The sequence below is a fragment of the Empidonax traillii genome, unplaced genomic scaffold (genome assembly GCF_003031625.1).
Source record: "Empidonax traillii isolate 1590-97213 ecotype Southwest subspecies unplaced genomic scaffold, ASM303162v1 scaffold65:size4453928, whole genome shotgun sequence".
NCBI lineage: Eukaryota > Metazoa > Chordata > Aves > Passeriformes > Tyrannidae > Empidonax > Empidonax traillii.
Window position 1 is genome coordinate 1,672,925 of NW_020955258.1, and position 14,043 is coordinate 1,686,967.

The 14,043-nt window shown below is 46.7% G+C and overlaps 1 protein-coding gene across 3 annotated transcripts in view; it reads right to left on the minus strand.

Annotated features, from left to right (window-relative positions):
- Positions 1-14,043, minus strand: part of NRP2 (neuropilin 2) — an 89,094-nt gene that overhangs the window by 36,007 nt on the left and 39,044 nt on the right. For all 3 annotated transcript variants that reach the window (XM_027880188.1, XM_027880187.1, XM_027880189.1), the window contains exons 8-11: positions 7,352-7,496; positions 6,706-7,055; positions 5,468-5,612; positions 1,623-1,739 (exon numbers count right to left, since the gene is read on the minus strand). In XM_027880188.1, the coding sequence (XP_027735989.1) occupies positions 1,623-1,739; positions 5,468-5,612; positions 6,706-7,055; positions 7,352-7,496 (757 nt within the window). The remainder of the gene's footprint in view (positions 1-1,622; positions 1,740-5,467; positions 5,613-6,705; positions 7,056-7,351; positions 7,497-14,043) is intronic.

A 14,043-nucleotide genomic window follows, 5' to 3' on the forward strand; every position in this document is an offset into this window, starting at 1 on the left:
GGAAGTTTTAAATCACAGTGCCCACAAAGTGGGCGATAGCCAGAAGGAGGTGAGTGACTCAAGTGATAGCCATCAAGGGAACTTTGCTGCAAGGGGCAGAGGGGTTTTTTTTTACATGCTCCCACTCCAAAATAAAACAATGCAGATCATGGATCCTTTTATTCCAATCTAATCTCATACCCTGGAGAGTAGCATTGTTTCTGTTTGGCTGTCATAAATCTGACTGTCCAGAGAAACACACTCATTGTTTTATGGAGTATGAGAATGAAAACTGTTGCTAAATCTGAGGGAAGCTGACAGGGAGGCTGGTTCCACGCTCCACAGCATACTCTGCTTGCTCTCTTGCCCTGGACTGCACCCAGGAATCGTGTTGTTGCAGAGACTATTACTGGCCTAAATTTCCTCTCAGCAGTTTCCCAAGTGTCTCAACAGTTGCAGGATTGCACAGGCTTATCACAGAGGCAAAGCAATGAGAATCAGGCCCTTTGAGCTACTTCTGCAACTTGCATTTCCAGAACTGAACTACAGCAGAATCCCCATGGGAAGTGTGAAAAAGCCAATTAATGTTCTTTTTAAAATTTATTTATTTAAAAACCCATTAATTTTTCCTCTGGGACTGAAAGCTGAAGCGACAGAAGTCCTAGGAGCTATCTCAAAGGATAGTTAGTGAGATTCTTGTTGAAGTCCTTGTGTAAATGCTCCAGTGCTGAGGCCCAGGCTCTACTGTTGTGCCCAGGGGAGTGCATCTCCTGCATACTGCACTGTACAACTAACCTTGCTCAACTCTGCCAAGCCCTATTCCCTTCATCTGGACATTTCACAAGCTTTAGACGCTCACATCGCCCTTGCAAGGAGCAGAAGAGTATGATGTCTGCTTGTACAGGTAGGGATCTGAGACAGAGAAGATTAGCCTCTCCAAGCACTCGCTCGTAACAAGCACAGCATGTAGTCCAAACTAACATTTGGCCTCTTCCATAGTCAGAAGAGGCAGGCAAGTGCCACGGACACCAAAACATTTCCTGTACATCTGACAGCCATCTAAGACTATGCGGATGAAATCCTGCCTAGAGTGTTAGCGTTTCTCTCTCTGCTGCCTGCGCAAGGAGCCCAGGCTGTCCTCCTAACTTTTAAGCTGCTGATACAGATAAGTGTTCAGGACATCATTCTTTGATAAACGTGATTTACTCCCACAGTTGGGACTTCCGCAAAGGAGCCCTGCATACCAGGCAGCCTGAATCTGTCCTCTGAATCACCTTCTGAATTTATGACATCCAGCCAAGGGGATCTGAAATGCAGGTGGCTCTAAACAGTGCACTAAGTGAGTTTCTTCAGGTCATGTAAGGAGGCTGGGCGAGCAGCTCGTTGTGTCTTGTACCATAGGGACAGAATTAGTTGCTATCTCTTGCCCTTCCACCCTGCCTTGATGTAACTTATCAGATTTTGGCAGGTTTTGTTTATGGGTTGGTTTGGTTTTTTTTTTATCCTGGCCTATCAATAATAATATTACTCTAAGCTTTCCAGGAATCAGCCCTATGTATAGGAGCTAATACAGAGATAAGAGTATTTCCTTAGCTCTTAACCAATCACTTATTAAGATAAAGATGTGCTGCTCTGATACATACCCTCCTCATCTCCACAGCTATCACCACACTCGGTTGCTTCTTCATCAGTTGGGTATGGGGTGGTGGTCTCTTCGCTCTTCAAGGTGGGCACCAGTGTCTCTGCAGTGGGCTTTACATCTGAAAGAAAAGGAGTAGAGATGCTGTTTGCAACAGACAGTACAAGAAGCCTAGGTAGTATGAAACAAAAGAAAAAGTCTTTTTCTCATGTTCTTAAAATGGCAGAAAGAGATAAAACAAGAATACCATGACATTTCCACGTGCTACAAATGTCAGCATGGTTTGAACTTCAAGTGAACTGTGTGTTTCCATATGGGAGTTCTATGGATTTTGAGTTCCCCTTGGACACACGACTTTTTCCTCTTAATTTTTTAATCTACAGTCTACACTGGTGTTGGCAATCCACTTAGCTGTCATTACTGGATAAGTGAGATCACAGGCAGAACATCCTTTTCTTTCATAAAGGCATATGACACATTAAAAAAACATACACAACATTCCCAACAATTGTGCCAATTTATAAAACAAGTCACTCAAACCCACAAATGAGGTAACCGCAAACGGACCCAGAGGATCCCCTAGTGCGCTCTGGCTTGCTGCAGAAAGCATCTGGTTTCACACTTCAGGCTCCTGACTATGCCTTCAAAGGGTCTCTGTCCAATTTCCCTTTCTCCAATGTGGCCCATGTGAAACAACCTCCAAGCAGGTGCCAGGGGAAATTTAAGCAAGAAAGAGAAAGATATTAAGATCAACAGTAAATGACATTAGGTTCCAGCAAACTCTCCTTTTATGGGTGCATTAAGTGGAGTACAGCAGGCTTGATTCTTTCCACTTTTAAAAAGACCAGCTTTGCTCAGTTATGTGTGATTGTGTTTCTTTGTCGGCACCCTTCAGGATATCATTTAACAAAGCCATAAGCAGGAGGAAATGGCTAAATACATTGAATATTTTCCATAGGTTCCTTTCAGCCCTTTTATTTTCCTGTTATTAAACATGTTGTACATAAACTCTCTGTGTTTTTTTTTTACTTTTTTTTTTTCTTTTTTTTTTTTCCCCAGTGTCTGTCTTTTGTTCAGGATAAAATACCAAATAACCTCAAAGTCTTTTAATTTGTAAGTTCAAATTTGTTACAACCCCATAAAACTCCAAACGCAACCAAGAAGCAAATTGCAAGCAGCCAGGCACAGAAAAATGTCATAAAAAAGAAAAGAAAAGAAAAAGCAGCAGGTGAAGGCAACATATCAAAAGCTGCGAATTATTTAGAGCTGGTACATTTTTTTAGGTTGTTGTTCCTGTATATTGAGATTTATGGCTGAAATGTGACAATGTGGAAGGACCTTGAAAGCCAAGTCCCATATGGGACACAGATGCTGAGCGGATGTAAATCAACAGTGTTGCATTGCCCTGGACAAGCCGCAGAAATATATCTTGAAAAATCAGTTACCATGGCAGAGCCGCAACACGATGGTTACAAGAGATAATGAAAATAGCAGGCAGGACAGCGTCATGTGTGAAATGGAAAGTGAAAAAGAGAGGTCTCGCTTGCTCGCTTTCTCTCCCTCCCTGGCCCTGCAAGTGTCTGTGTGACTGGTGGTAACTGCTAATCAAAATGCAAAGTCACTGAGCAATTGAAACCAGATGTTTGGAACTTCAAAGGAGAGAAACCCAGCTGCAAGTGAACATTCATCATTCTCCACTCTTCTGAGGAAAAATTTTGGCAGGTCCTTGAAAGAAGCCAATAGCTGACTGCCTGCTTCCCAATTATTGTTACTAGCCAACTAGTTTTGAGCCCAGTTGTGGCTGATACCTGTTTAACTCAGTAATTAAGATATTTATTGCTGATAAGAAATAGTAGCAGCTGGGCAGGGCGCACGTGGGTTTAGACCCTAACTTGAAAATATTTTTAATTAGATTGTTTTAAACCATCTCCTAATCTTGTTCCCAAGCAAGTGCGATTGCCTGGGATTTTGCAGTCAGTTCTGTAACATGCCTGGGTCCTCCCAGCAAAGGGGGGCTGTATCTTGCCATTGTCAAGGACTGCTGCATGTAGCCAGCCCGGATTAAGCATGCAGATAATGCCATGGGCTATCTCTGCTCCCCAGGTTGCATCAGGGATATAAATGCCTTTTATGACATGGTGAATCCACAAGATTAGAAGCCCTGCTCTGATTACAAAGCTGAATGCCTGTAGATTAATAAAGCTATGGATATTTGTGATTTGGCAGTTGAGTTTTAAACATTACAAAGTGCAAATTATTACCCAGACAAGGAAATGACCATAAAGCACCCTGCCTGGAAAACAAACATGGGCTGTTGCTACTGATATTGAAACTGAGCGTGGACATGGATGTAATAGAAAATTTGGACCAAAAACAGCACAAGAAGTTGAGGACAACAAACCCTTCTTACTCTCTAATTTGGAGGAGTGCAGTGGAAGGGCTGACAAGCACATGGTTGGAGGTCTTGTGTGACTGCCTCCCTTTATGGCAGTGATGCAGTACTGTGATGCACCAGCCAGCAAGAGTGTGCAGAGATCTGGCAGCTGGAGACTCCTGGAAACTGCAGGAAGCAGCAATGTGGGAGCTGCCCAATCACTTCATCACAGAGCCTCAGCTGCCATTGCTTGCATGAAAACCACGGCACCTACATTTCCCACAACTTATTAAGATGTTGTAAGATTTAAATTAAGATCTAATCTTGATTTAAAGTTTAGATAATTTACCACGGATTCCCAGTCCAGGAGGATATTTACCACTGACTTCAAAAGTGACAAATTATCATTATTCATTGTGTGTATGTGTGTTGTGTGATTTGCTGTTAAGAGACTGTAATGCATCTCGCGGCATATCACAGGAGGAAATGGTACTAAAGTCTCCACAAAAGCTCTATGCCTTTTAAGCTTCCTGGAATGGGAATTCTTACAAGAAAATGCCTTCTACAGATGTGTTTATAAAATGGAAATCATACTTCTTTATCATTGACATCTGGAGACCAGATTCAGATTTAAGCAGATTATTAAAAAATAAAATAGATTAAAAAATGGGACAACTAGCCTCTGGCACTGAAAAGTTAGCATCAGACCAAATGACCTGTGGGGTGCATTTTTTGCTTTTGGGGATGAAACTATGGAGCAATCATCAGCACTGAGCCTCAGAGGGTTAGAGGCACAACCTCTACTGATCCCAGTGAGTGTGTTAGACAGTTTTCATCTCTGTATTAAAAACAGTGGTGGCTGCAAGGCATACCATGTGTGAAAAACAGGTGGTCAAAAGTGAAAAAACTTCCCTGGTCTTAGAGATGTCACAGAGTTAAATCCCCAACCTTGTCTGCAAAAGGGTTTTCACAGTGGGTTCAATAATAAAGGGACCATTGTTTTTACAGAAAAGCCTTATTGAGGCAGCTCAAGATACCTGTACTGGTCACTGCACCCCTCTTTGCACCTCTGCTTCTCTTCCTACTTTTCGTCTTACTTATTGGGACCAGATAGCCCAAATGTTCTCTAACATAGAGACTGGGAAAGGCTGCTCAACATCCAGATTAAATATCTGAAAGGAATGTTAGAGGAGTCGGGGACAAATTCTGCATGGGGCTCTGTGTGAAAGCTTCGAACGGGGTCCAGACATTGCTGCTACATCCTGCATCACAGCCAAATCTTTTTAAGGTGAAAATAAAAAAGATGGGGCCAAGCCACCCTGCAAGTCCTGACTTCATGGCTGCAGTCGCCCTGCCACGGCATGGCCTCGAGCTAGGGCAGCGGGAGGAGAAATAACCTTAAGTTTGCACCTTGCTGGTTTAGTGCCTGATGTGGCCCCAGTGCAGCCAGTGGGCAGAGATGTAGGGGTTCCTACCTGTCCAGTCACAGCCCAGCACCTCCAGACGCATTCCTATTCCCGCTGGGGACCACCTCTCTGGGTGCACTCGGATGTACTGTGCAGGAACAGGGTCAAACCTTCGGACTTCAGGGATATCATAGTGGATGTTGCCTTCAAAAAGCTACAGAGAGAGAAAAGGCAAGAGATGTGTGCATCTCACATGCTCTCGGTCAAACCTTGTATTTTGTGTCTGGCAGGACGTAGTCACAGTTTGAAATAGTTTGGCTGTCCAACTCCTGGCCATCGAGCCCAGCTGAACAGAAGTTGGGCTGTTCCTTCCCAGTTTCAAGAGGACAAGACAGGCTATTTCTAAGAAACTTGCACAATCTCTTCTGGCCTCTGCTCAGAATCCAGAGGTCAGATTCTTGATCTAATCCCTGCAGGGGAAGTCTGGGGAATATCCACTAACTTCACATATAAATGAGATCAGATTCATCCTTTGGTAAATAAGGAAGCTACTGCATGTTCTAAGATAGCATAAATGCTGGGTTTTCTTCACAGTCCAAGTACTGATGCTTTTCAGCTCACACGCATGAACTAAAGTCTGTGGGGAATAAACAGAGGGCTATAGATAGCATCAGCCCTCATTTGTAGGATCAGGAAAAAATAAAACTTATCCAAATTTTAAGCAGATGAGTTTGCATAAAAACAGAGCATGCAGTAGCAGAGAATTTATTTATTCCTCAGGCCCCCTACCACTTCATACCACTAAGCAGAAAGATTATGGGGAATTCCAACAATACAGGAAAAATATGGGGAATTTCAGGGCCACATCAGTGTGGCAAAGAGACTTCAGATACTGTAAATTTCCCAGAGAGAAGTTGTAATTCATCTTCCTCTTTCAGAGGTGTGCAGCATGACAGCCACATCTTTCCTCTTAAAATACTTAATTAGTTCGCGTCAAACATAATTGAACACACCATCTTGTGGGCTCTGACCTGCAGGAGCTGGGAGAACCAGAAGGTGATGTCCACATCCCCATGCCTGGTCCACAGAAGGAAATGAAAACTGCTATCCCTGGAGCAAGGTGGAACCTACAGCCTCTAGGACAGATGGGGAGCAGCACCAGGGGACACAACCTGGGATTTCATGGTGACAACCCAAACTCCCAAGGTCTCTGTGGGAGTGGACAGCCTATTTCCCAATATCCCATTGGGCAGACTGAAGCTAGCAGAAACATATCCTGTTTTGCAGCTGTACCAGACAGTGCCTACCTTGGCTTGCATTGTTTTGGGGTCCTGGATGAAGTCCCAGTCCTTTCCATTCATGCTGTAGGCCACCTTAAACTTCTTCACAAAGGAGCGGGACTCGGTGGTGGTCACACTGTCCCCTCCACGAGCCCCCTGAATAATGACGCCTTTGATATTCTTTGGGACACCAAGGTCCACCTGCAGCCACTCCTCCCCAGGCTGGGCTTGGGGGACACGGGGAAACCAGCCCGAGCGGCTGCTCACCAGGCGGGCCATGCTGGGAGACCAGTCGTAGCCTCGGATGGAAGAGGCAGAGATCTGCGAGTCAGGAATGAGGCCAGAAAGCATTCCCAGCAAGTTGGAGCAGGGTGAATCTGCAGGGAAGGAAAGGACATGAATAGTCAGAGCTGTTGAAGGGAGATGCTGGTGGTTCCTTCCACAGCTTTAAGCTCTGAACACTAAACCAACACCAACACTGGGCATTTCCCCCTTTGCAGCCAGGACCTGGGTGCCTTTCTCTCCAAGTGCATCCCACACCATAGGTGCCTCCATGCTGCTCAAAGTGTCACAATTCCCACCCCAAGCAGCCATGACAGTAGCAAGGGACAGAATCTCAGGACAGGCTGAGGGACAGGAGGGTCTGAGGCCAAGGGGAGGAGGGGACCCTCACCAGTGATGCGGCAGCCATATAGCTCCAGCCTCAGGGCGATGCCATTGTGCCAGGTCTGGGGACGGATGCGCACAAAGCGTGTGAGCAGTGGGCTGTGGATCTTGTTGAGAACCACCTCTGTGGCATCCTCGTTGGCCTGAAACGTCTGCAAGGGAGACAGGGCAAAAATACTGTTACATCCTCACCAGATCAGCAGTCAAAATAATCTCAGCATGGAATACCAAGGAGAGGCTTTCTGTTCAGGGACAGATTCCAACCAGGGCAAGCACCCAGGGGGTGGCAGTGAGATCTGAGCCACTGGCAGGACAGTATGATGGATGGACTCACCTATCAGGCAAGACACCGGAGAGCTTGCTGTCCCACTGCAGCACCCCAAGGCACCTTGGACTATCAGTCCTCAGCTGCTTTGAGCTTGCCCCCAAACCTAGAGCTGCTCCAACACAAATGACCAGGTGTCCGCAAACGCGGTGAGAGATCTCGTCTCCCCTCCACGGGGAAAACAGGCTGACATCCTGACACATCCTTGCACTGAGTTGCACCACAAAATATCACGTGCAAGCAGTGATGTGAGCAGGGAGGATACCACCTCTGCCTGGGGTGACAAGCTGCTGTCTCAGCCAGCCCCTTGCCTCTGCCTCTCCTGCACACATGCACCCTGCCACACGGAGACAGCCCACCACAGAGAGACAGCTTTTCGGGAGAGTTTATGATCCCACACAGTATGAAAAGGCTGCTGCCTTACCAGATGGCCATAATCAATAACTACCAGATGGATGTTAGATCCACCCCTTCTGCCCATTTTTTTAATAGACCGGACAAGGACTGCATACTTGTGTTTCTGTTTCAGGCTGCAAAGCCATAGCAGGGAAGAAAACTAAATACTGAACCCAAGGATAATTTTCCGCCCTTTCTCTGCCCCAGCATAAAGCTCTAGAGCTCACAGACCGAGGCTGCAGGCATTGCTGGCTCTCCCTCCAAGCATGCAGGCTCTTCAGGACAGGGCTAGAGCATCCTCGGTCTCAGCCAGGAGCCACATCCACACTGAGTTATTGGTTGGGTTCTTCTGCAGGCTCCTACCACGCATATGCGTGCTAAGCACAGGAGCTCCCACTAAGTTTATCTCAGAGGAAAGCAGGATAGTGCAATCTCTGGCACCAATCTCCTGTTGGAGGCAAGAGCCAAACAATTCAACTGCAGATCCCTGTGATCCAGGACAGAAAAAGGGGTGAGGCAGTATCCTGGCCTCTTGCCTTAAATAGCACTTAAGAAGCATTTTATAAGCCTCCTGTGGCTCTAGGCTTGCAGACAGCACATGTTACCGCTCTTCTACCCAGATCCAGCCCACCAGGGCGTTTACAGGGAGGGACGATGGCTGTTTGCAGAACCCCGGTTAGCTCTGGGCTGACCCTGCACATCACTGCCCAGCCTGGGACAATGACACTCCTTCAAGGCAGGGAACAGCCGCCCCACAGAGAGACTTGGTTGCAAATCTGGCTGGTAATTGGGATTTGGGCTTGATGTGAACTTGAGCAGAAATGCTAATCTAGAGAATATATATCATGCTGCTACCGTTTAGCAACACAGCATGGTTTATATGTTTTTAATATCCTACTTTATCCTGTCTGACCCCACTTCCCATAATTTTCCTTGCTCAGCAGACACCAAATAACCTTTTTTTCCAGCAGGAGGGCTATAAGAAGAGTGGTTACTGTGAAACACTCTCCAGGAATGCGTGTGTGTGTGTGTCTCTGTTTGTGTGTGCATGTCTTGTAAACCTGTGGCAACATACACACACAGAGTCTGAAAGTATATATTTACACACCACAGCAAGGCCTCCAGCGTTATGCCAACACAGAAGCTGACACACAACACCTTACCTCTGAACCTAACACCGGAGGACAGGAAATGTTTATCTGAGCTGGTGCAACTATTTTAGCACAAGGAGCAGCATGTCAGGTCAGGCCAAAGGTCCCTCTGTCCCAGAGGGTGGCTCTTGATGGTTGGCCCCAGCAGATGCCCAAGGGCAGCAAGTCCAGTGGAGTCTCCTCCTGGCAACCTTTATTCACTTCCTACAATCAGCAGTGTGAAGACTCCATGAGCCAAAGGTTGCATATGGACCAGCATGTTTAACAGTCACTGACGAGGTTTGCTGCTCTTTTTGATTTAACATATTTCAAGTTTTGTTCTTTTTTAGCTCACTTCGCACATACGAGCATCAGGGGCCAGAATCCAAATTTACACCAGCATAATTTGATGCTGACTTCTGTACAGTCAAGCTTGACAGAAAGCAGAAGCAGGACTTAGCCCAAAAATTTTATCATTACCGCATGCATTGCTGAAAGCATCTCTTAGATGACCCTGGTCACAACAACTTGCTTCCAAGGAGAGCAACCTCAATTCTGCTTTAGATTTAGAAAACGATTATTTACTCAGGCTAGATCACATTCAACAAGCTATGAACTCTGAATCTGGGCCATGACACTCCAGATTGCCAGTCTGAAAGGGCAGAATCAGCACCTGACTTCCAACTCTGGTTTCAGTTGCACTGGCAGGATCCATTGTACCTTCCTTCTGAAAAGCCCCAAATGATCACAGCACGTCATCGCTTTGCACCCCGTTCAGCACAACAGAAAATGGCCATTTTCAGAGCGCATCTGCTTAGTGCTGTTAGAGACCTGGGGTCCTCCCGAGTGCCTAGTCTTTCAGACTCCTTCCGAAGTGGAAATGCATTGTAAGCCCACAGGTCCTGATGCTGCTGACCAGGGTCTGACCCTGTGTGTGTGGTTTCTCTGCACTGAAAATGCCAATCTCATAGCCCCAGCACACCATGGAGAGAGTCCCATTGACTTGAACAGGCTCTACATCCTGCCTCAAATTAGCACTCACAGCATAGGAAGAACTAGCAGGAAAATGTGTGAAATTGGGAGTGCCAAGAAAGCAAAGATTTCTTCCCTCTTACCAAAATAGAACATTGCTATTCCTCCCATCCTCTCTGCTTCCCATCCCACTCAGCACATATTTTGAGCCAAGTCTTCGAATGGTGCAAATCAACATATCGCCATCGAAGTATAAGAAGTCACAGTAATTTACACCAGCAGGAAAAAAAAAATACCTGGCTGTGATCTAGGAAGATAGATAGATAAATAGATATACACTCAGCAGAGAGCACACATGCGTATGCACATGAACACACACTGAAGGGTGACTGTGCCAGCAGACGGATGGGAAAACCATTAACAAATTAAAAGCACCTTCCATGAAACAGTCAAGGGAACTCGTTTCCTCTGCTGCATCAAAAAGCTGCCCATCTCCTCCCCATATACTACATGTTTACTTCCGTTTTAGTCCAGACAGCAGGTCTACATGTAAAATTAAATTGAGAATCAATGAGACCTGACCTGCTTAATTAATTTGCTGCAGAAAGCAAGTGGTGGGAGATGTTGTCTAGGCTAGAGGAGGACTGTAAAAGTTTTCCATGTGCATACACAAGCAAGATCTGCACCAACACAAGTTATATTTTTGATATGCTGGAACCATCATAGGGTGATGGGGGAAATTCTGAAGCTACGTTAGTTCCAGTGGATATGGGAATTGTGCCATTGGTAGTTTGGAGTGAAGGGAGTGAAGGACAGGGAGACAAAAAGTACCATGAAATTGAAGAGGCAGTGAATCACGGAGGGGAGAGGGGGTAACCTCTCCTCTGCTCTATTTATTATGCTGCTTGGCCACTGTGTAGTTTCTTGGGGAGCTAAAGAAAGGAGCTGAGGGAGGCAGAGGAGAAGGCCAAGGATGGCAGCAGCCCTGCCTTCGTCTGTATGTATGTGTCTCTTTGGGCCCACTAGATTTACTGCAGGATTATGTTACTCCTGTGGAGACAGAGCCCTAGAACAGAGCATGCTAACAGGATTAAGGCTTCAGGATTTAGACAGAGAAGCATGAAGGAGAAAAGTAGGGGAGATTATTTTCCTTGTCAGATAGGAAAGGCATAAAATGGAGCATGTTTGATGGTAGGAGAATTCTGGCTCAAGCGGAGGGTGGATAGTTCTGGATTTATTAAATCCAGGAACAAGGAGTTAAAAGAAAAATGATACTTGGCAACATTCAACAAAGCACAGCGTCTGGGCAAGGCACAGTGTGCTGGGTTGGGCTTGCCAGCTCCATGTCTTTGAGAGGCTCCACTCAGATTTGGGAGTCATCAGGGACAGGAGGAGTGGCACTGTGTTAGCCTGCAAAGGAGATATCAGGCCCAGAAATACAAAGCTTCAGCCTTGCTAGGAAAGCCAGGGCTGTAATTCTCCCCTGGTACTGCACCAAGCGTGAATGCGCAAGGCCGCCTTTCCCAAAGCCTGATGTCTTTGTCCTGCCTGCAAGAGCAGCAGAGGAAGGCTGGGACCTGGATGCTTCTGGGCAAATCCTCTGCACCGTGATGTCTCTGTGCAGAAACACTTGTGGCACTGTGGCTGATCATGCAAGCTTTTCCTGAGTTTTCCAAATAAAAACCCCACAGAACTGAAAGTTTTTCTCTCTCCCCAGGTGAATGAATACAGAAGACCCGATTAAGAACTGAAAGACAGAGGAACACTCCTAGGAGAAGGCACAAGGGTCTCTGAAGAGTCATCAATACTGCCTGCCAGCACCAAACACCTCTGATGTCTCCAGCTCAATGTAGAGCTGAGATATTTGGCTCTTTGCAGCAATTCAACCTTTGTGCACCCACCACCTCAACTACCACCCAGGAAGGTTAGTGGATAACAAGCACAAAGCCATCAAAATGAGTAGGAAATGAAAACTGTACAGCTGGATCTTGCTGCCATTTCTCATCCATTGACTTTTACAGGTTCTGGAAGCAAACGTTTCAGGTGCACATCCTCTCATTTTACACACAGACCAATGGAGGCAGGAAGAGCACTCATCGAGGTCCCAACGCCCCCCAAATCCTGAAATCCATTCCATCCCCCAGTCCCTCGCCCACTAGATGATCTCAGTGAGCTGATCTCTGCAGTTATTAAGACAGAGTGGCTCAGACCACACAGGAGCTGGAACCTGAGACCTACAAAGAAGCAGGCAGATCAGAATGGATGAGCACTTTGTTTTTTGATAAAATCCTCATAGTTGAATCTGTCCGAAGAAAATGGACAATAATAAAAGGTCAAATCCTGCCAGGTGAAGAAAATGGCCCAAAACAAAAGGTCAAATCCTGCCAGGTGCTCTTTTCCTTCCTTGAGTTCAAGAAGAGTTGTTGTTTTCTAAAGACATTTTCAAACCAATAGATAAGATCTTGGCAAGCACACCAGAGCTGCTGCCTGGAAGATAACAGAGGTGGATGCAACAGGGAGGGAAAAAGCCAGACTAGCCTTTCTACAGCAGGGTTTGTTTGGCCTTGTCCCATGGGGACATGCTAGTGAGTAATAAGGGGTGAGTATGGGGCAACGCGTGGTGGTGGCCACTCTGTCTCCTCTCTCATGTGACATAGGAGGACAGCTCATCATCTTTGTCCAGGTCACCTGCTTGGCCTCTCCCCCTGGTCTCACCCCTGAGGAAAGGACAGGGGGACATCTGGGGTGTGCTGGGCTGGGTTTTGTGGGGAGCGGGCTGCCACACAGGTGGAAAGCCTGGCAGGGATGGGGTGGGTGGGAAGGGGTGGGTATGAGAGTAGGGCTCCACTCCTGCCGGCTGCATTCCCACTGCTTCCCCATCCCAGAAACACAGGAACGCTTGGCATGGAAACAGCCCAGTCAGCCGTGCCTGCTGCGAGCACATATTAATCACGTTTTCCTCTGCTCCATCCTGCCTTTCCCGTTTCCCTTGCTGTGGAGTGCCAGCAGCTGGGGACTCAAAGGTGAGCCATCACATTTTGCACGGAAACACCCTGGCTCAACTCTCATCTGAAATACCAGGGCAGCGGGGGGCATAAGAGAGGAGATCAGAGCTCCCCATCCTCTGCAGAGAACATCATCCCCTCCCCACCCCTCCCACACTCACTGGTTTTCTCTTGCTTTAGCTCTCTGATGAAGATGTTAATGTTAGCTGACCCACCCATACATGGCAGAGCTTTGCTTTTGGCCCACAGAGCCGGCAGAAATTCAGAGCAGCGTTCGATACACCCCATATGCCTATGTGTGCATGTGCATATATATGGGTGTATGTGCAGATATACGTATGTGTGTATATATGTATGTGACTCTCTCTCTCTATATATGTATATATCTGCATGTATATACAGGAGTAGAGAGTCCCTGTCTGTCCACACTTTCCCCTCCCTCCCTGCTCCTTATGGCACCAAATCAAGCTGCGGCAGACTTGACAAATCTATTTGGCATGGTTCACTCCACCGTTGCAGCCTGAACTGTGCGGAGCACCGCACTGACGCAGGGAGGAATCTGCGCCTTGAATACAGACATCTGGGAGCTTGCTTAAAGCAGGAACAGTGGGGATTAATGTGGGCAGGGAATGTGGGGCCAAAGCCCACCGGCACCAGGCCTGCAAGCATTGCCCTGGCCTCACCACGGCTCAGCAGCTGGCAGACAGTTGTTTGATTGGGAGGGAAAGCAGTCACTCAGATGCAAGGAGCAAGCGAGCCATCAAAAAGCAATTACTTATCCTCCAGCCTTGGGAGGTGTCTGCTAAATTGAGGCCAGAACGTGGGAACGAATTGAGACCGGAATAAAGGAGTAAAAAAGAAGAGGTTTGGG